Source organism: Rattus rattus, chromosome 14 (genome assembly GCF_011064425.1).
Source record: "Rattus rattus isolate New Zealand chromosome 14, Rrattus_CSIRO_v1, whole genome shotgun sequence".
In the NCBI taxonomy this organism is placed as follows: domain Eukaryota; kingdom Metazoa; phylum Chordata; class Mammalia; order Rodentia; family Muridae; genus Rattus; species Rattus rattus.
Genome location: NC_046167.1, coordinates 73,999,684 through 74,023,086, shown reverse-complemented (window position 1 = coordinate 74,023,086; position 23,403 = coordinate 73,999,684). Strand labels below are relative to the sequence as shown.

At 45.7% G+C, this 23,403-nt stretch overlaps 1 protein-coding gene across 1 annotated transcript; it reads right to left on the bottom strand.

The window, feature by feature from the left end:
• Positions 1–3,269: 3,269 nt before the first annotated feature.
• Positions 3,270–12,976, bottom strand: C14H5orf24 (chromosome 14 C5orf24 homolog). The gene is made up of 2 exons (XM_032884505.1): positions 12,782–12,976; positions 3,270–7,410 (listed from the first exon to the last, which is right to left on the bottom strand). Exon 2 carries the CDS (start codon positions 7,405–7,407, stop codon positions 6,838–6,840), a length of 570 nt encoding a protein of 189 aa, XP_032740396.1. The 5' UTR covers positions 7,408–7,410; positions 12,782–12,976; the 3' UTR covers positions 3,270–6,837.
• Positions 12,977–23,403: the final 10,427 nt, after the last annotated feature.

The following is a 23,403-nucleotide window of genomic DNA, read 5'->3' as shown; positions in this document are numbered from 1 at the left end:
GACTCAAGTTGTTGGGCTTATGGAGCCTGCACTTACCTGCTGGGTGACCTCACTGACCCTCCGTCAGCTATGATTACCATGGTGAAGAGCCACCAGATCACAGCATGCTGCACCCGATGCTCCGGTGTTCAGTGACTTTCCAGTTTACAGTGCTGTGTCCTTTCAGACTGTAACCTCATTGTAAGTCATGGAACATTTACATGGAAAACCCTTAGGAGGAGGGCAAACTACTTCCCTGTAAGATATTGGTCAGGAAGGCACTAGAAATCAGAAATACAGGCAGTCGCTACTGCTGTTGGTTGCCAACCAGAACTAGATGGAAAGACCCTATTGCCCAAGACACCACAAGTTCTGGTGGCAGTGCACGGGGTATCAGGCAGGTGCTGATCATCTGGAACTTTCTTTTTTGTTTTTTAAGATTTATTTTTATTTATGAGTACACTGTAGCTGTCTTCAGACACACCAGAAGAGGGCATCAGATCCCATTACAGATGGTTGTGAGCCACCATGTGTTTGCTGGGAATTGAACTCAGGACCTCTGGAAGAGCAGTCAGTGTTCTTAACCGCTGAGCCATCTCCCCAGCCCTCCTTTTTCTGTCTGTGACTAATATTGTTCTCAGCTTTGGTCAAGAGGCAGTTCTGCAGCAGCAACTGCAGAGATTCCTAACTGGTCAAAGAACATACAAGACTCTTGGATGCTGTTGTGATTTGAATACAAAATATCTTCCCTGAGTTCACTAGGGACCACTTGGTCCCTAGCTGAATTCATAAGGTTACGAAACATTTAGGGAGAGGGCTTTGAGGTTGTATACCCTGGTCCCACTTCCGTCTTACTCTACTTCCTAACCAAAAGGCCAGCCTTCCATTCTTGCTGCTATGGTGGATTCTGGAATTGTACGGCAGAACAAACCTTTTCTTCCTTAGCTTGCTATTCTCTGGACATTTTATCACGGCAACAAAAAGTAACTAACAGGGATGCTCAGCCACAAGCCTACTTGTCCTGGCTAGTTTTCACCTCAATTTAGAAGTAGCTTGCATAAGGGCAGGCTGTAGCAAGGGGAGGGCTCAGCCCTTTGTGGGTGGAGCCACCCCTGGGCTGATGGTCCTGGGTTCTAAGCAGACTGAGAGAGCCATGGGGAGGACGGTCCATCCCTGATAGCCTTTGATGAACTATGATGTGGAAGTGTAAGCCAAATAAATCCTTTCCTCCCCAAAAGACCTCTGTTTTTGGCGTTCAATGGTTGCTGGAGAAGAAGAGACATCTTCTTTACCGACAGTCACTGGCAAGGAGTCTATGCTTACAGGTAACCCTACTGAAACTCTCGGGAAACCAAACCCAAACAAAACCAGGCACAACGGGAGGGAGCTGCTTCAGAAGAGGAAGGAGACTGGAGGAGGGGGCCAAAAAGGATGAAGGATTAATATACTCAAAACACATTCTAAATATGTATAATTAATGCTAGTAAAAGCAATTAAGAAAAAATCCTTGGGTTGGGGATTTAGCTCAGTGGTAGAGCAATTGCCTAGCAAGCGCAAGGCCCTGGCTTCGGTCCCCAGCTCCGAAAAAAAAGAAAAAGAAAAAAAAAAAAAAAAAAAAGAAAGAAAAAAGAAAAAATTCTTAGGAAGAAAAACAAGCAAGCAAGCAAGCAAACAAACAAACAAAAAACCCACAATGGGTGACACGTGAATTTTGCAAGACTTCAGAAACAAGATCAGCACACATAAGACTGGCCTGTGAGACGGCTCGGTGAGGAAGATGCTTGTCGCCTGCATGCTGCCAAGACTACTGTGTGACCTCCAGAAGCCACACAGAACATACACACACACAACACTCACACGTTCCTGCAGTAAAAATGCAACAATAATAATTTATATACACCTGCAGTCCCAGGACAAGATCAGTAGTTCTAGGTCATCCCTGGCTACATTATGAGTTTGAGGCCAGCCTGGAGTCTCAAAAAAAGTAGTGAAGCCTTTCCTTTAATCCAAACAACTACCTGGGAGGTAAGGCCAGTGGAATTCTGTGAGTTTGAGGGCAGTCTAGTCCACATAGTGAGTTTCAGAACAGCCAGGGATATGCAGAGACCCTGTCTCAAAACAAAACAAACAACAAAGAAATAACAATAGCCAAACGAAGAAATACACAAGTGTCTGGAGAGACTGCTCAGAGATTAAAAGCATTGGCTGCTCTTCCGGATGACCTGAGTTCAAGGTTCAGCACCTATACAGCAGCTCATGACTGTTTAACTCCAGCTTCTTGTCTCTGAAGATAACCACATGTGTGCACAGGCACACAAATTAATCCTTTTTAAAAGTAAAGAGTCCGGCCTCTCCTTAAGATTTTAATAAAGTTTGGTCACAGCAAGGAAAAAAAAAAAAAAAAAAAAAAAAAAAAAAAAAAAGTAAAGAGTCCAAGGCCAGTTTTAGTTACAATAGTGAGCTGGAGGCACATCTGGACTGCATGAGGCTGTCTGAATGAAAACAACATATTATTAGCCTGATATACTTTTTTTTTTCTTTTTTTTCAGAGCTGGGGACCGAACCCAGGGCCTTGCGCTTGCTAGGCAAGCGCTCTACCACTGAGCTAAATCCCCAACCCGCCTGATATACTTTTAAAAATATGTATTTTTTTTTTTTTTTTCGGAGCTGGGGACCGAACCCAGGGCCTTGAGCTTGCTAGGCAAGCACTCTACTACTGAGCTAAATCCCCAACCCCAAAAATATCTATTTTTAATGAACAGTAACTGCTTTTAACCACTAAGTCATCTCTCCAGCCCCAATAACAGAAATTCAAGAAATACAAATATATAATTATATTTTTTTTTTAAAAGAGAGGGATATTAGAATGCAAAATTCAGCAGGGTGTAGTGATGGTGCACACCTTTAATCCCAGCTCCCACTCTGGAGGCAGAGGCAGAAGGGTCTCTGAGTTTGAGGCTAGCCTGGTCTACAGAGTGAGTTCCAAGATAGCAAGGGCTACACAGAGAAACCCTGTCTGGAAAACAAAACTAACCAATCAAACAAATAAAAATAATAGAAAATTGCAAGATAAATATACTACCAACAAATGATGAGAAGGTCTCCGTTTTCATTTATGGCTTCTCTATTGTGCTAGCCTAACCACACAGTAGGAAGTGCAGGCTTGGTCCCAAGACCACAGAGCTACGTGACTGACCACTCCCAAGACTGTCCTCTGACCTTTCAGATACTGTGGCATGCACATGACTCCTGAACCCCCCACATACAAAATATATAAAGTGGTACACAGCTGGTTTTAAAGTGATGAGTTTATTAATAAATATACATCCATATGATGATGTAGATACAAATCATGAACACTACTCCATTCCATACACATAACTGCACACGAGTAGCTTAAGTTCATGGACATGGAAACATACACAGTATCTATTCAGACTTTTTACAGCAGAGGACAACGTGCTTATTATCAGTTAACTGGTAATTGTTTTTCATAATTGTCTGTGGAAAAAGGAAACTGTGAATCGAAGAATCAAGAGTGGCCTGATTAAATCACACAACTGACTTACTACAGCATCACTTCTAAAAACTTAAATACATTGTATATGAGAGCACAGGTTTGTCTACTTGGAAGGAAAAGGGAGAAAAGCAAATATTTAGATACATCTTAGAGTTTGAACGCAGTCATTATGCTAGAACAGACAGATTAAAAGAGCATCAAAACTTTTTATGCCCAAGACTGTTGTGAACTGTTACACTGCTGTAATGGATCATAAAGTTTTACTGCATACAGACAAGGAACTGACAGAGCAATCATCTTAGTATCCCCTGAACTGTTCTCTTAAAGCTTCTTAAAGCATGAAGAAGTTCACCATTTAAACTTACACACTGTGGTTATTATTACACTGGATGAAGCATCTTTAACCTGATAATAAATGGATCCAGATTTTACCTCAAAGAAATCCTACTCATATTTCATGAAAATATATGTAAATTCACACAAACACCAGTTTGTAATGAATAAATACCACTTTTCAGATGTCCCTTTTAAAAAAGTAATTAAAAATACAAAGAATTGTTAATCTGATTTAAACACTAATTAAAAAATGTTTCAAATATTAAAAATTAAACCAAATACTATTTAATTTTTCAATATATTGTGCCAATATATATTTTTAAATATCCAGTGCAAAACTCCAAAGATAGTATCAAAATCACCCCATACTAAAGATTAGTTAGGCAAGGTGATAGCTGTGGAAAGTGAAATTTTCATCTGTATTGACCCCTTATTTGTTTTGATAACAATAATAAATAAGGCATGTAAAATATCCTTTTCAGAAAAAAGTAAAACAAACTTACTTGAATAGTAGATCATTTTCTGACAAAGTTTAATATAGAATAGTGAAACCTATTTATGAAGAATAGAATCACACAGTATAAAATTAGCAATTTACCTTTTAAGGAACAATTATACAGTGGGGTGGGGGTAGGGGGCAACAGTTTTCCCCGACTGAATATACTGGCATCTAGGCAATGTTTCACATGCTATTTCAGTGTCTGTCATGACAAAAGACCATGTTACAAAGATGCAGAATGCAGTCTTTAGATCATGTAGAAGTAAAAATATTTTTATGTGAAGACTTCCTTCCTGTCCTCACCGTGCCTCTCCAACGTGGCACTGGTAAACTGTCCACAGGGAGAAAAGTAGAATCAGGTGTTCACCAGTGCACACATTTCATATCCCAGGTGCTGCTCGCAGTTTCCTAAGTGACGTCATCCACTCACAACTGTAGCCATCCACCCACCCCTGTTCCTGGGATCAAGCTCCTAACACTGTCATCAACATATACAATCCACCCACTCTATCTTCTGACACACAGCACAGCACCACTGAGTAGATGTGCTGGAGAGCTGAGGGGAGGGGATAGGGGTGGGAAAGGGCAAGAAGAAATGACAAGGCAGAAAATCAGGAAGGAAATCAAACTGAAAGGATGCCATGTAGACTCATGAGGAAACACAACATGCACCCAAGTCCTTGACATTCTAGACTAGACTATTTCAACTGTCCTCAGGAACTAGCCTTGCAAGGAATTCTCAACAGCCAGCTGCTGAACAACTTCAGAAACAGCTACGTGACAGATGAACACGCCAATGAAGACAAGCATCTGCATGTGTTCTGAATAAGTCATTCAGTTTGATATTCTAGGCTGGTTCAGTGGTCGTCCAGCATTGCTCACTGTCCCCTGTGGTTTGTGGGAAGCTGGTACTGCTGAGGTTACGGTCTCCACACACAATAAAGCGCGTACACTGCAGGAGCGGATGCCCAGCTGCTGTGTCAGCTACCATGGGGCACCTGAGATTTGCTGCTTGTCCCCCGACAGAGGTCTGAAACATGGTATTTACATACAGTCAGTTTGCATGGACTGAGAGCAAGCCTAACCAACCAGTACGTGTGTCCCTTTTAAATTTCTGATTATTTTTAAAGTTTTTAAGTCCTTTAAATCTACATTTTATTCTCAAAAGCATTTAAAATGCAAGTAAAAAACATAAGTTTTTAAGTTCAGTAAAAGCTTTTCTTTGTTGTTTTTTTAAAGATAGGGTCTCTCTACCTAGCATTGGCTGTCCTGGCATTATGTAGACCTCACACGCTCAGAGCTCTGCCTGCCTCAGCCTCCCAAATGCTGGAATCAAATTCCTGGGCCTCCATACCTGACCCACGGAAAGCTTTTCAATCTTAAAGTTCATAACAGTTTACTCAGAACAAATTCAAAATAAATAAAATGTGTATTAACAGGAAACATTTCCGAAGATTATCCTAAGTGAGTATACCTTCATGCCCAGTACTTGACTTTTCTACACTGTGTCTAAAGCAAGCCGCACCAGGGAGCCTTCTTTTGGAAGAAACGGTCATCCTGGAGCCATGCTGCCATTTTTATGCTACCCAGCGCTCATTTCACAGGTTTCGCGCATACCAAGTTACATTTATTGGTATTTGGGTCCTGACAGCCAGGACACTGCTTCCTGCTTAGACCAATTTTGCAGTTGACCACTCAATTTGTGTCCTTTGGTAGGTATAAACCTGAAAATGCAATTAAGTACTAATGAAGTGTAATAACAATTACGCAGAAAAACTAAAAAAAAAAAAAAAATTTAAATAAATGAACAATAGTAATAAATGTTTTAAAATATAATACTAAGTATATGAAACACAAAACAGAATGACTATAGTTACATGCAGACTTCTAAGGGTTCTTTTCTCTTGTATATTAAATATGCTGTGCAGGTTTCTGACGTACTCAAGGGTTTGAGCTGTTTGTAGTGTTTGGTGCATATGCTCTTAGGCAATTGAAAACACACACCCTGTAACTATGCTCTCTGCGAGGCAGACACTGCACAGTGCTTTAGGAATGATGATCACTAATGCCATGCGAATCAATAAAGAAGAAGCTGTGTTTTAAGTTCCAAAGCATCCAGACAGCTGTGTCTTATTCCACAGCCTTCCCCGCCCACCTGCTCACTAGTTGCTGCTCCCCGCTTCAGTTACAGTGCCTCGCTCTGGATTACTCACAAGTAAAAGGAGTCCACTTAGAACAGCCCAAAGGGAAAGCATAGATGACTGAGCTGAGTGTCCTGTCCTGTGAACCGTGTACAACACAGACACAATGTACTACTCCTGCCCAAAGTGCACCTCTCAATTGTGGCAGCTTCTGAGCTAAAAAGAAAGAAAAGAAGTGCGGGGTGAGGGAAAGCAAACGGAAACAGAACTGGGAAGTCCACGTGGTATGATTATGTCAAATTAAAGCAAGAAGCTTTGGGGTGACTAACAATTTGCTCCTAGCACGTGCTCTCCTGTCTCGCTCATTCACTGGGTGGCTTGACCTCACCACTCGTTTCCTGAACCCCGTGAACCACTCTACTGTGCATCATAGGGTAAGGAAAGGCAGCAGTGCCACAGCCATAACCAAGATCTGCAAGACGGGACAGAGCTTTAATGCTACCTGGAGGCCTGCCTGGGCTGACTTTGTATCCTGCAGCTTTGGTTGTACCCAGAGGCCTGCCTGGACTGGTCTTAAATCCAGCTGCTTTGGTGGTTCCCAGGGGTCTGCCTGTGCTGGTCCGGTATCCTGCTGACTTGGTGGTTCCCGAAGGCCGGCCTCGCTTACCAGATCGATTGAGGTTTTTCTTTTTCTTTAGTTCATCCTTTATCTCTGTGTTTCTGCCACTGGTAGGCTGCAAGTGTGCTTCGTTTAATGGGTCTTGCCTCTGACAGAGCATGGGTTTGTGGCTGACTGTGTGGCTGTACTTGCTTTGCTGGGAGGAGTACAGATCAAACTGATCAGCGGCTCTCATGGCGGCGTCATCACTGAGGCAGGGAGGCTTGCCAGGCCCGCAGAACGCTGGGTTCCCGCCTGCAACCGGGTGCATCATTTCCTACCGAGACAGAGACAAAAGCAGATGAGTGCCTGTCTGTGTGACAGAGTGCAATGGGAAAATCATCTTCTGACAGCCATGTAGACTACCGAAAACTAGAGCAACACGGTAGACTCCAAAACTCTTACACACTGTTCCATCCAGCTAAAGCACTCCTTCCTTCTGTGAGGACGGAGGCCCAGATGGTTCAATTAGGGGGTTTACTCTCCTCCCCTGGCAAGTCTATAAAACTAGGAAGCAGATGCTAAGGAGAGAAAGACCAGAGAACCCAGACACCTGGGTGAGGTAGACAGGAGTTCTAGGAACGAGGCTTTTCTAGGCTGTGACCCATGCTGGGTAGCTTGTTCAGTGCTGTAGCTGCTTCTGAGTTGTCTATACGGCCGTAAGCAACCTAACTCGCTGGTTCACTAAGCCAGCCTTGATGGGAATTCCTTGTGATTTGTTGGTGCCCGACCTAGAGTACATAGTGTTGTCCATGCCTCCCCCAAGTCACACCACAAACAGCATCAAAGAGTCATGGCTTTCTCAGTTATAGGTAGGAACCAATGTCACATAAGACCACTCAATTAGAGGCTGGAACAATGGCTCAGCAGAAGACTTGTTGCTCTTGCAATGGAACAAGGCTCAGGTTCCAGCACCCACATAGTTTCACACCATCCATAATAGTTCTCGTTCCAGGGGACTGACATCCTCTTCTGATCTCCTTGGACACCAAGCATTCACATGGTAAACATACATACATGTAGGCAAAACAGTCATACACAATTATTTTTCAAAAATCTTAATTCTTCTGAAAACAGAACTCAAAACACTAACTTAATACCTATAATATCTGGCTAGAGCTGATAGAAGTAGAAAATGAATAGTTTGTAGGCTTTTTTCCTTTTAAGTTATTAAACCCTAGAAAGATCCAAAACAAAGGCCAAAAAGATGTCACGGCAGGTAAAGCCCCTTGCCACCAAACCTGACATTCCCATGACTGGAAAGGTAGGAGAATCCATTCTCATGTGTCCTCTGATATCCACATATTTGCATAACCTGTGCCCGCGCATGCACACACAAACACAGAAATAAATGTTAAAGTTTCAACACAAATAAAACCCCAGAACTCTCACTAAACTGGGTCTCCTTGCCGAACTGTAGCCTGCCTTCCTGGTACTGAAGTGTATTCTCACTTGGGCACTCTTAACCTGATCAGTTTCCACAAAGGGGACACCCAGTCATTATGGAAATATATTATTTATACAGAATCCTGAGTGTGTGTTACACTTTTCAAGACCAGATAGTGTCAAGCAAGGAACACAATGTCTTGGCCTAGCACAAAATCCCTTTCAATGGCTTCTATCCAAACAAAAGGCAGTATCCACACAGAGGCTAAACAAAGGGTCTGATCAGCTAAAACAGATGAGCGCATACACAATGTAACTGATGTTCACAACCTGAATATCAAGTAACAATCAAATGCCATTTACTCCCACAACATAACCTTAACGCCAAACAGGTCATTACAGGGTATGCCATCTTGCTTTACAGAGCCCTGAACAAGTCCAAAGTCATCGGTCGTCTGTGATTTTTTTCCTTCTATACCACAAGGCAATGAGTTTTCAGGCTGCAATACTGTAAGGCAAGAAAGACAAAGCTATGAACTCCGATTCGGATTTAAAATAGAAGGGCTGCAGTGGCATCCTCCACATACAGAACATTGCACAACATTCCGCCCTGGGATCAGAATAAGGCACTTAGTTCACTTAGTCATGCGAGCAGGAGGAACGAGAACTCATCACAGAGCACGCGCTACTCAAAGAACAACAAAAATACCAAAAGGAGTAATTCTGCTCACTTCCCAAGACATGCGAGCCAACCACCAACACTTACTTCACTAGCTCCAGTTCTAACTTCAGGAAGGAAACAGCTGGCACTTGCCTCTAATCCCAGCAGAGGCAAAGGCACTTGGATCTCTTAGTTCCTAGCCAGCCTGATCTACAGGGGTTCCAGGAGAGCCAGAGAAACCCCGTTTTGGAAAACAAGCAAGCAACAACAGAAAAAAGAAGAGAAAAGAAAGAAAAAAAAAGGAATAAAGAAATAGGAATCCTCAAGGTAAGTTTTAAACATAATACTAGCCTAAAGTTGGCTTCTGAGCATTCTCTGTATACTACACTTTGCACACGCTCCGCAGTGTACACTTTCTCACAGAAACAGAACAGGGACTGGAGACTGAGTCAGCAGCGAACAGTGCTTGGTGCACGATTTTGAGGACTAGAGTTTGGCTATTAGCACCTACCTTACAGACCAATTCTGACTACACACACAGCTTGCCAAGAGGAGCGGAGTCAGGAAGATCAATGGCTGAGAAAAAAGAAGCTCCAGGTTCAGGGAGAGATCCTGACTCAAAGACTGGGTAGACCTTGCTGTAGTGACAAAGCATTTGTAGTCCCAGCACTCGGGGGGCAGAGGCAGGTGACCTCTAGGCGTTCAAGGCCAGCCTGGTCTACAGAGCTAATTCCAGGAAAGCCAGAGATACACAGAGAAAACCTGTCTCTCAGAAAAACCAGAGAGAGAGAGAGAGAGAGGGGAGGAGGAGGAGGAGGGAACAGGGAGGAGGAGGAGGAGGAGGAGGAGGAGGAGGAGGAGGAGGGAGGAGGAGAGGAGGAGATGAGACAAACACAAACACAAACAGAAGACAATACCCTGGTCTCTGCATCAACACAGTCACATACATAAACAAGTGTGTACTTGCTCGCACACGCACATGCACACACACAAATAAGCCTTTTCTCTTTCTTTTTACACTCATTAGATTACAAAGCCAAATAGGAGTTTAGATAACCTGAAGAGGGAGCCAGCCGTTTGTGCTAGCATGGCACAGTCACGACAGCCAGCCAGGTATGCCTTCTCTACACTGAGTCTGCTAAACATCATCCACGAGATGTCAGTAATACTGCTTTTCCCCGAAATTTATGACAACCAAGGCTTTCTCTAGATAGTGCATAGCAAATTTCAGACAGCCAGGACCTCAAAAAATAAACAAACAAAAAACCCCTTGGAACTGGCTCAGTTGTGGGTGAAGTGCCTGGGTTTGGATCTCCAGCAAAAATGCTGAGTACAGCACCCTGTGTCTGTAACCCCACAGGGGAGGTAGCAGGCCGGCAGCAGATTCGTTGGTCAGCCAGCCTACTGGAATCTAAGAGCTCCAGGTTCAAGTTCAGTGGGAGACTTTATCTCAAAAACTAAGATGGAGAGCAGCAACTAAGGAAGACACCTGGCATTGACTTCTAATGCTAGGAATGCACACACATGCGCACAACCGCAGATGTGCAACCATGCTTGCCAATCTTACCACTGGGAAGGCTGCAGAGCATCCAGAGTCAGCCAGCCCCGAGCTCCATAGAAAGCAAGAAACGGAGGTAGTAAGGTGGGAGCACTTTGTCTTACACGTGGGATTGCCAGATAAAGGAAAAAATATTCATTTTAAAGATGTATTTATTTCATGTATGTGAGCACACTGTCACTAGCTTCAGACACACCAGAAGAGGGCATCAGATCTCGTTACAGATGGTTGTGAGCCACCATGTGGTTGCTGGGAAAGAGTAGCCAGTGCTCTTACCACTGAACCATCTCTCCAGCAAAGAAAAAGTATTCTTACAACCTGTTTCAGCACTGTGAAATCCTTTATATATAAAACCATTTATTTACGTACATGATAACTTTCAGCATTTGGATAACACATCGGCATTAACCCTGTTCATCAAAATGCCTATCTCTTTCCACTCCAAGACCTACCTGCTAATAATTCTTTGGTTTGGTTTTGGGTTTTTTTTTATTTTTGAGGTTTGTCTTACTTTGTCTAGGCTGACCTGAAACTCATAGCAATCCTTCTGCCTCACCAAGCAGGTAATCGGTATAAAGGTGTTAACCAACATGCTTGGCCACCTATTACCTTATTCTTAAAATCATGCTTGTCTACATGAGAACAAATGAGTGTGAGTGCCCCTGGGATGCAGCACACTTAGTTACCTTTGGCTTCGAGTTGTGTCAACATACTGAAGGGAACCAAAACCTAGCTCTCTCCAAGACCCGTACATTTTTTTTTTAAATTTATTTATTATATATGAGTACACCATTCCTGTCTTCAGACACAGCAAAAGAGGGCATCAGATCCCATTACAGATGGTTGTGAGCCACCATGTGGTTGCTGGGAATTGAACTCAGAACCTCTGGAAGAGCAGTCAGTGCTCTTAACTGCTGAGCCATCTCTCCAGCCCAAGACCCGTACATTCTTAATCGCTTCCCCCCGCCAGCTATTCCTGGATTCTCTCCATGCAAAGCTCACTAAAATGATGTGGGTTACATTTAAGAAAGTGGGAAGAATGCCTAGCAAGCGCAAGGCCCTGGGTTCGGTCCCCAGCTCCGAAAAAAAAGAAAAAAAGAAAAAGAAAAAAAAAGAAAGTGGGAAGAATATGTAGTTGGCATGTAAGCTAGGAGTTATAGCACAAATTGTGTTGCATAGCGAAGGCTACAGCTGTTCGTAGTACTAGGGGTGGAACCCAATGCCTTGCACATAGCAAGCAACGGAGAAGTATCTTTTAAAATGGTTTACTGGAAAGTTTAAGGAAGCCAACAAGGAGTTTTACTGAGACTTAAATTAATAGTTTTGAAGGTCTGCTGCGATTTGCTTTCCCTGCAGTTTTACTGTAGGTAATCCCGCCGTCTTTCAATGGAAAAAAAAAAATCACTTTTTTTTTTTACCTTGCATGTGGCAGACATAGCTCCCAAGAAAACTATCTTTAGTAAATTCACAAGACACCTTGAAGCTCTGTAAATATAGCAAAGCTTCAAAGGCCCACATCCCGTTCTCGTCCAAAGATCAAATATCACATAATCCTCGGGGGTTTTGTTACTATCTGGCTAACTACTATAGATAATTACATGTGACTTCATAATTCTAAACCAGTGTGTGTGGAGGGCCGTGTCAATCACTGAGGGTGCTGCTCCGCTCCCTGCCTCGCGAGAAGTTTAGATACTAGGACACAACATAAATAACGGTCTCCTTTGTCTTCTCTGCGCTCCTTAACCGTGCCCCACGGCGGCTCCCCTAAGCCAGCATCCTAACTGGAACCCGAAGCGTTCCCCGCCGTGTCACCGGGATGCGGGGTCTACCGCAGCTCGAGGGCGAGCCTGTATCCCCGCGCCCACCCTGCAGCCATGGCTGTGCGGCCCGCGCCGTGACTTCCGCCTGCCGCGAGGCCGGCGGGCATCCGGGCGGAAGTACCGCGGGCCCAGCCGCCCCGGAGGAAGGAGGAGTTCCCGCTCTCCGCCGCATCCCGCGCCCGGGCTCGCCGGACCCCTCGCCAGCCGCCGCCCCGCGCCCTACCTCGGCCGCTCGGAGCCCGGCCCTCAGAGCGCCCAGGGGCCGCCCATAGGCAGGAAAGCCCCCGCCCGTTCCGTTCAGTCCGGCCGCGCCCTCTCCGTGCGGCCCAGTCCAGTCACGGCAGAGGGCCGGCGGCGGCGGCGGCGAGGCCCACGCCAGCGCCCGACTCCCAAGAGCCCTCACCGCGGGCCCCGGACGCGGGAGGAAGAGACCGCCACAGCCCCGGAATGTGAGCGCCGCTCGCGCAGGCGCAGGCGCATGCCCGCCCGCCTAAATATCGCGAGACCGGTCGTGCGGCCCGGGACAGAGTTCGCGCGCGCGCGGCGTGGACGCGGCCTTTGCGGGAGCTGCGGGTCCGGCCGAGAAGGGAGGACGGTTAGCCTAGGTGAAATTCCGATGGTCCTACCACTCGGTAGATTTCTCAGAGCACAGGATTACTCGGTGACGCAGGCAACGTTTGAATCCCGCTGTTGTCTTCCAGAAGCCGTTTTCACGGCTGTTTCTAAACGATGCCTGATCATGTCTGCCCTTTAGCTTCTTAGAGGTGGGTAGGGCGAGATTGCCCACCTCCAAACCTGAGACTATTCAGATGGTGATAGTGTTAGGGCTCTCAGACATAAGATGTGTAATAATTAAAAGTATTTTGTGGGATGTCCCGTAGCATTTAGTTTTGTTTTTTAAATCCCCTGACATCTATAGATTGTGACAGATTCTTCATCCTAAAAAGGGTGAGCCACTAGCCTGATTGCATTTTGGCCGTTCCTTCGGAGTCACTTTGTGGTAGAATTATCCTGGATTCTCGTAGAGTTCTTACTACGAGTAGGTGACATGAAATTGACAGTCTTCCAGCACTCCGAATTTAAATAGACTTCCGAGGGAAATCCAAAACCTGTCCAGCAGGAGGCAACAAAGACCTCATCTTCTGCTCAGGAACCCAAGGAGCCCCTCCCTTCAAAGGTCTGCAAGCATACATTAACAACATAGTTTTGCTGTTTTTGTTTTGTTTAAGATGAAAGAAAACAGCCACAAATCTCAGAGCTGCCCAAGGAGACTCCTGTGTGGCATCAGAGCTGCTCAAGGAGACTCCTGTCTGGCAGAGAGAACCACTGCGATGCTTTTGGCAGCTGCTCCAGTATTGGCCTTGCTTTGTCTCCCTTTGGATGAGCCAGCCTATGTCACCCCAGATGACCCTGCTCACACATCTACTGGGTCTCAACTGCAGCAGTCTTCCGTCTGCTCAGACAGCGACATCTCCCCAACCCATGACAGCTCGACCATAAAAACACCACTCCCTTCATGCTCTGGAAGCAGCTGGGGAAACTTCCTTCCCAGCAGGGCTCTGTGCTGTAACACAGGTCTGGGGAAGACCAGTCTCCAGGGTTTCATTGCCTACTGGGGCCTTCTGTCTGCTGGCAGAGTGGGCCTAGTGGGTTGTAAGAAAAAAGCAGGTGACTTGGAGCTGGCAGCCCAGAAGCAGGTAGCAGGTGGCTAGACTGTAGCAGCAAGACTGCACAGATCTGGGAGTCAGACTGAGAGGTGAGACTGGAGATCCACCATTCTGCTCAGAGAGAGGAAGGCACTGAGTTGCTAGCTCTGGCTACTGAGCTGTAACATTAAGTTGAGGGTACTGATGTTCCCATTTTTGAGCATTAACTAGAGACTGGAAACCAGTTCCCTGGCACTTAAAAACTGCTCTCAACTCTTTCCGCCATCTTGGCGTCTTTGGAGGCCTGCTGGGAACAGGACTTCTAAAAAAACAAGTATGTCTGGAAGGCTGTGGTGCAAGGCCATTTTTGCTGGCTACAAGTGAGGCCTCCGGAACCAAAGAGAGCACACGGCTCTTCTTAAAATTGAAGGTGTTTATGCCGGAGATGAAACTGAGTTCTACTTAGGCAAGGGGTATGCTTATGTGTACAAAGCAAAAAGCAATACAGTGACTCCTGGAGGCAAACCAAACAAAACCAGAGTGATCTGGGAACATGGGAACCATGGGAACAGTGGCATGGTTCATGCCAAATTCCAAAGCAACCTTCCTGCAAGGCCACTGGACACAGAATCCGTGTGATGCTGTACCCATCCCGGATTTAAACTAATGGAAAGTAAAGAAATAAAAGTAGATTTGTGCTCTTGTATTTAAAAAAAAAACAAAAAACAAAAAAACAAAACTGCTCTCAAGAGGAGGGTCCTGGCACTGCATTTCAAGTCAGCTCAAGTCAGTTTCTTTTTGAATAGATCAAAAGGAAGAAGCTTAGAGGTGACCTCTATGCCATGCATCATGGTGTTTGTACTGGCCGGGGCTTTGCTTTGAGACATGGCTATCAGAGTGATTTGGCATAGGTCTGAAAGCATCACATATCAGTACCATCTCCAAAGGAACTGGAGACAGATTAGCCACATGGACAGCAGTCTGCCTACTCGGCCTCCAGGGAAAACTCTGGTGGGACATGACTTTAATCCCAGCATGGGGGAGGCAGAGGCAGGAGGATCTCTGAGTTCAAGGCCAGCCTGGTCTACACAGCCAGTTACAGGACAGCCACAAAGAGCTACAAAGAACAATGGTTCTCAACCTTCTTATTGCTGTGACCCTTTAGTACAGCTCCCCAAATCGTGGTGACCCACGACCATAAAATTATTTTGTTGCTACCTCATACTGTAATTTTGCTAGTGTTATCAATTGTGATGTAAACTTTATTTTGGAAATGGAGGACTTCAAGAGTCTCGATCCACAGGTTGAGAACTACGGATAGTGCGACTTAGTCTCAAACAAAAGCAAACTCTGAACAAAGGGCCAGCGATCTGAGCTGGCATCTGGGAAGCTGGCTGTTTAGCAGGAAAACACTACTAGATCTCCAGCTTAGACTCCAGAGCTGCTGCGCTGGGCCCTAGAAGGACTGCTGCACTCGGCTTCTGAGAAGTCACATACATGCAGCCTTCAGTGATTTCCGGAAAGCATCGCTCTGCAAAGGATTGAGGGTTTGCTTTGGGGAACCCTAACTTCCAATGGGTGTCAGACACAAGGGCAGACTTGAAGTATGTGGTGTGACTTCTTTTGTGTGCCTGGCCCTTTAAAATATCCCCAGTTGCTAGTCAACTGGCCTTTAGGAGAACTGCTTGACCCCATGGCCTTCAGTGTCTGTTGCTTCTTGGACTTCTGGGAGCAGGAGATATAAAAAGCAAGCAGTGGCTGAGAGAGGGGAGTAGGGTTAGAGAAGACAGTGAGTGGAAAAAAGAGAGACTGAGCAGAGTGAAAATAGGAGACAGTTGGGCAGAAGAAACCGAGATATGCCAGAGATGATATTGTTAGGCGACAGTGGAGTGGACTGGACTGGCAGTGAGAAGACAAGGTCGGTGAGAGTTGAGCCGGAAGCTGAGCTGAGCAGATAAGCTATGATAGACATGGTGGCAAATATTACTTGGGGGTCTCTACCTCACCCTAGATCATTTAGTTCCAAAATAAGAGACACAGAACGTATTTATGATAAGCCTTAAGAGCATTAGACCTGAGCAGACATCAACCCTCTACGCTACTTTACTTCCCTGTCAACTGCCCCAAGCTATAACTTGCCGTGTCTGCCTGGGCCGCTGCTATTCTGACTGACCGGCCCTCATGGCCATGCGCTCTCAATCCACTTACCCAATGGCACCTTCTTCCTTCCCCTCCTCCCTCTCTCCTGGTCTCCACCTCAGACCCCAAGCTTGAGAACCAAAGCCCCACCTACCTCTCTTCTGCCCACCTAAAGACTGTAAGCTGGTATAGGTGAGAATTCTTGAGGCAACTAGACCTTGGGACCCAGAAGTTAGCATTACAGTACATAGCTAAAGACTAAACGTCAACAAGGCATAGTTTGGAACAGCTACTATTGGGGAAACAGAAGGGACTGTTCAAGCAGACGGTTGGGAACTGAGGGAGGGAGGACTGGTCAGGAGAAACAACTGAAGGGGCTGGGCTGGAAACTGGGGGGGAAGGCTGGCAGGGAGTTAAGAGAACTGGTTACTGTTTGTAAGAAAGAGAGACATGAAAAGAAACATTAAAAAATAACCCATACATTACAGAGGTACTCCAACTTCACAACAAAGGATTTAGGGAAAGTGCCAGAACCAGTCAGAAACATGAAAAGTGGCAGATTTTTAAGAGACAATAAGGTCTAACATCTAATTTCAGATCTTTTTTTTTTTTTTTTTTCTGTGCATGTAAGTAGAAGCCAGAGGACAACGCTGGCTGCTGGTCTTCACTGCTGTTTACCTTATTTCTGAGACAGTCTCTTACCAGCTAGGCAGGCCAGGCTGCTGGCTAGCAAGCCCCAAGGGATCGCCCATTTCTGCCTTCCCAGCACTGGGATTACACGTGTGCTCCATTTTTAAAAAAAAAAAAAAAGATTTATTATGAATACACTGTAGCTGTCCTCAGACACACCAGAAGAGGGCATCAGACCCATTACAGATGGTTGTGAGTCACGATGTGGTTGCTGGGAATTGAACTCGGGACCTCTGGAAAAGCAGCCATCTCTCCAGACCCATCCATATTTTTTACACAGTGCCTTGGCCAGTGTTCTAGTGCTGTGAGGAGAACCATGACCATGCCAACTCTCACAAAAGCATTGAGAGCCGAGCGCAGTGGCACATACCTTTAGTCCCAGCACCGAGAGGCAGAGGCAGGTGGATGTGAGGCAGTGAGTTCGAGGACAGTCAGGGCTACATAGTGAGTCCCTGTCTTGGGGAGGGAAAGCACTTCTTAGGGGGCAGGAATACCACTTCAGAGGTGTAGTCCATTGTCACAATGTCGGGAAGCATGGCAGCACACGGGCTGACATGTGCTGGAGAGGTAGCTGAGCTCTACATCCGGACCCACAGGTAGCAGGACAAGAGAGCCAATAAGTCTGCCGTGGGCACTTGAAACCCCCAGACCTAGTGACTCTCCCTCCGACCAGGCTGCACCTCCTAAGGCCACTCCCACAAACCATTGAAAAATGTAGGTCTATGGGGTCAATTTTTGTTGTTTTCTTTTTTAAGTTTTTTTTTTTATTTATTTCATGTATGTGAATGTTCTATCTACACGTACATCTGCATGCCAGACGAGGGCATCACACTCCACTTTAGATGGTGACCACCATGTGGGTGCTGGGAATTGAACTCGGGACCCACGGAAGAGCAGCCAGTGCTCTTAACTGCTGAGCCATCTCTCTGGCTTGTCGTTTCCTGCTTATTCTACTTTCCATACGTGAGTTTTGGAGGTGAGGACAGAACTCCTGTCTTCACGCTCAACAGAGCTATCACCCTGCCTGTTCTTAACACTTTGTAAGGCCATTCCAGAAAAGTCTGCTACAGAAAGACACAAGGCAGGACTGAAGCTGACATCGTGGTTAGGATTTTTCCTAAAGGAACACAGACGACAGAAATGCACACATGTGAGGAATTTACTAGACTGCCTTAAACAACACTGGCTGGGATGTACAATGGCTGCCTGCATGCCAGACCTGCTAAGCACCCAGCGGCTGTTCAGCCCATGAGGATGCCTTAGCAGTTCCAAGCTAGCCCAGGTGTGTTTGTACGTGAGGGCATGAAACAGCGAGGGGGGCAGTGGTGTAGTTAAGAAGCAAAGGAGCGGGGACACTGCTTGTTCCCGGGCTCTGGATGCTTCTGGAGACCACCATGTACTCTGGAGGCGGTATTTCCCACCTCCTAGAGCTAACGTTTTTTGGACATGCTCTCAGAGACCCAGCCAAAGGTGTCTCTGTTGATTACAGAGCCAGGCAAGGGGAACTTCGAGAGTCACCCCTACAGGTAGGTACTCTTCAGTGTAATCTATAATTCATCCCCCCAAAACAGCGATAGAGAAAAGGCTTTTAAAAAATCAGTTTTTCAAGATCCCACAAAGCAGTGATATTTTTCTGGAGACAGGCTCTCATGCAGAGCAGCGGAGGGTGGTCATGATATCTTGATCTTGCGTCTTTATCGCAGAGAGCTGAGATTTAAGTGGGTACCACCACACCTGGCTTAAAGCAGTGTCTGGTGAGGACTCTGAGGGAATGGACACAGCAGCCAAAGGGCCTAGAACCATCAGGGAGAAAATGGCTTTATGGTTCCATGCTTTTTATCTAGAAAGTGACTATTGCTCCAAGGAAGCCCATCCTCTGCTGATTAGCTGCTTCCTATGGGGTGAACATGATCCTCTCTAGTCAGAAGCATCGGGAGAGGACAACAGAGATCAGGCCCCCACTGCTACCTGTAGCAGACAGGGCTCTTGCAAGAGCTCCAGGTTACAGAGATTTTTTTTTTTTAAAAGATTTCATGTATGTGGGTACACGGTCAATCTTCAGACACACAAGAAATGGGCATCCAGACCCCATTACAGATGGTTGTGAGCCACCATGTGGTTTTTGGGAATTGAACTCAGGACCTCTGGAAGAGGTCTTAAGTCAGTGCTCTTAACCTCCGAGCCATCTTCTCCTGCCCAGGTTACAGAGGCTTTTGAGCTGGATATATGGCATTCTTATTACATTCTAATTTGGAAGCACGGGTTGCACGTCACAGAGTTTGTAGGAAGGTCAGAGGGCAACATATAGGGCAGGTTCTCTCCTTTCACCGTGTGGGTCTTGGGAACCTTATTCAGGTCTTTGGACCAGGTAATAAGTGCCTTTACCCACTAAGCCATCTCTTCAGCTCCATACCTGGAATTCTCTACATAAACGAAGCAACATGCTTGTAGGCAGTCTTCTCAGCAAACACTCGTTGTTCTGGAACTCGGGGTGAGGGAAGATATTTTTGCTTTCTTACACCCCTTTTCCTTCCTTTCTGCCTCAAGAGCTCTGGCTTCCCACGTGAGACAAGCTAAGATTATGACTACTGACTTTCCCTTGCAGAGCGGAGGCGGCGGCTCTCAAGCCTTCAGGAGATCATGGAAGAGACTCCTCAGTAGCTATGGCAACCTATGCTCCAGTACGTAACGGTGAGTTTGTTAAGCCACTTTGGCTCCCCAAGTCGCACCCGTCCAGGAGCCCTTTGGATTCGTGAATGAAAGACACACACGCCAGCTAATTTTGATAGACCTTGACTAACTCAATGGCTGGGCACTTCTCAACCTCCCTACAGCTACTACACATTTCCCTCCAGTACTCCTGGCTTAACACCTTCTAATGCTTTTATCTTTGCTGCCTTGTTACCTTCTGGGCAGCCCTTCGCCCCTATAGGGCCACAGCCCCTTTCCACCTACACTGCTGGACGATTTTTCTTCTGCATATCTTAAATCTTACCCCTCTCCCTCCGAGTCACGGTGATTCTCCTCTTCCTCCCTCCCAGTCCCTTGTCCACGATATCTAAGAGTCCTGTCTCCTTGCACAGTGAATGGCTATACTGGCCATTCTTTTACCAATCAAAGCTAGCTGGGGGCAGGACCCTCAGGTCTCGAAGCACAGCTTTTGGGAGTTGAAATAAGAAAGCATTAGAACCAATTCCCAACACCTGTACGGGACAACATGCAGATAGCAAAACAAACAAACAAACAAACAAAAAACAGTATTAACATGTTTTGTTCTTTTTGCCAGATGTGTTGCTGGGAACCCCGTACCACCCAAATGCTGGCAATGCTCTACCACAGACTTCTATTTCCCCCCCTGTAGCGGCACACCCTCATCACGAGCCAAAGTGGAAGAAGTCAGAGCATCACGAGTGTACATTTGCTGAACACGCTGCACTCACCAGGCAGGACTTGAGTGACAGAACCTCCCCGCCCCCAGGCTTGCCCCTCGATACGGGTATAACCTTGGACACACGACTCAGTCTGTGAAACCAAGCATTTACTGAGTGTAGGGCTACACAGTCTCTAACCTCCTACATTCTATGAGGTGGGCACTAGCACTCAGGTGAAGCAGATGAGGGAATCCAGGCCAGCTAGGACTACACAGGGCACTGGCACTGCCTCCAAACAAGGAACAAAACAAAGACATAAGATGGTACTGAGTGTAATAAAAATGGCCGATCTGCCTTTTCATTTGTGTGTGATGGGCTCGCTAAACTGTGTTGCGTGCAGCAGCAAAAGGAGCTCAGAGGCAACTCGGACGGCAGCTGATCTGTTCTCTAGTTTCCCATTCTCAAGGTCCTGAGGAGGAGGTGGGACGGTTTAGTGGTGAAGGCGCTCACGGCTGCAGTTGGCCACCTAGTTCAGTCGCTGGCAGAAGTTCCTACTCCTGGGACCTGTCTCCCAACCTCCACATCTGAGCCATGGGGGACACACTCACAAAAGCAAACACACGCACACACACAAAAAGTTGAGTATATAATATGTAATTGAAAAAAATACAAATGTGTTTTTTAAAATGATCGGCAGACCCTACAGAAGGCTGGATGCATTCATAAACCTCCGTCAAGCCTGAGTTTCCCATTTAAAACAGACACAAACCAACTCCAGTTAATTCCATTGGTTTGTGTGTGTGACGCCGACAAAACCAGCTCAGTATCTAGAAACTGAGGCTCCTGGGGCTGGGGATTTAGCTCAGTGGTAGAGCGCTTACCTAGGAAGCGCAAGGCCCTGGGTTCGGTCCCAGCTCCAAAAAAAAAAACAAAAAAAAAAAAAAAAAAAAAAAAGAAAGAAACTGAGGCTCCAAAGACTCAGAAGTGACAGAGACACCGTGGTGACCAAACAGAATTCGCGCACTCCATTCCGTGTGAGGAGTGTGCAGAGCCAGGGGCTGGAGCAGCTGTGACGTCACATCCGGAGCTCCTTTTTCTTCCTTGGCTCTTCTGGGATGAAGAAGAAAGCCAGGGCTCGCTCGGCGTAACCGAGCACAAAACACGGACATGGAACATAAAATGTGTTTTTAAAAAGAACGGTTATTTGATAATCAAGTGAGAGAGAATTTTTAGTTTGTTTTGAGGCAGGGTTTCCCTGTGTAGCCCTGGCTATCCTGGAACTTTGTAGACCAGGCTGGCTTCAAATCCAAAGACTCACCTGCCCCTGCCTGCAAGTGCTGGGATAAAAGGAATTCACCATCACACCCGGCTTAAATACAGAATGTTTAAAAAAAAAAACTGTCTCTTAATTTTAAAATTTCTCATCTACTCCCCAAAAGAACTTGTGTTTTCGAGTATCAGGGAAACCAGCGCCACCTTCTGGCTTTGCAATACCAGACATGCACGCATGCACGCAGACAAAAACACACATGCATTAAATACACAAAATGTATTTCGTAAAAGGATGTATTTATTTTTTTTCTTTTTAAGATTTATTTAGCTGTCTGTAGCTGTCTTCAGACACCAGAAGAGGGCATCAGATCCCATTACAGATGGTTGTGAGCCACCATGTGGTTACTGGGAATTGAACTCAGGACCTCTGGAAGAGCAGTCAGTGCTCTTAACCACTGAGTCATCTCTCCAGCCCCCTATTTATTTCTTTAAAAGCACTTGGGAGGCTGAGACAGGCATATATATCTCTCTGTGAGTTCAAGGCCAACCTAGTCTACAAAGCAAGTGAAGCCAGCCAGGGTTACACGGTGAGACTAGTGTCTTAAAAAAATACAAAAAGATATACCAACACTAATATTTCTCTTAGATATCTACAAATAAAAGAAAATTGGAGAGAAAAACAAAAGAGAAAGCATTCAAGGAAAGATAATCTGAGTCAAATGCCAGCTGGCTTAACTTTATTCTGTAAGAAATTTAGAGAGTGCAAGCAAATATTGATATTGCATCAAAAATGAATTTAACTCTGTACAGCATTAAAACTTTAAAAACCAGTGTTGACACTAACAGATCAACAATATCTCATTTTAGAACAAAATGCTATCCGTGTCTCTTCACAGTTAGATACACAAACAGACAATGTGATATGATGTAACTTCTGAATCTCCAGGGAGTTCAGGGAGCACCGCTGCACCAGTGTGGAGTTCAGGGAGCACCGCTGCACCAGTGTGGCTGCTGCATACTCTGAAAGTAACAAACTACACCTGGGCGATGGAGAGAAGCAATAAACCAACCAAGGGGGAGGGCGGGAAGAGCTGGTGCCTGGGGTTCCAGTGTAGAGCGCATTGCCTTCTGCTGTCCTGGTGACGCCTCTGTTTGCTCGGAGTGAAGTGACTGGGCATGTGAAGGTCTAACAGTATTTCCCAAGGAGACTTTACCTTTCTAGTACAGTTACACTAACAAGTACGGCACATGGTTGTCACCTGGCTTTTAACTATGTTACATTGGTTTACTGTTCTTTAGATTTAGCCACTAGAATTACAGACAACTGTAAGCTGCCATGCGGGTGCTGAGAACTGAACCTGGGTCCTCTGACCACTGAATTACCACTAGCCTTAAAAGTGTTTAACAACTATCGTATGCTCTGACTTAAAATCAACCTCTACATCAACAATATATACATATATATCTGCCTGTTCTCTTTTTACAAGACTGGGTCTCACTGTGTAGCTCTGGCTGACCTGAAACTCACTATGTAGAACTACACGCAGGGAAGAACAGGCTGGTCTTGAACTCAGGGACCATCCTGCCTCTGGCTCCTAAGGGCTGGAATTACAGGTGGGGGCCCCTAAACCTGGTTTAAATTGAGAATAAAAAATTGTTCTGTCCCTTTAGGTAATGCGATTATTCAGAATTAGACCTCAGTGCTCTGAAGAGCAATTCTTGGTTCT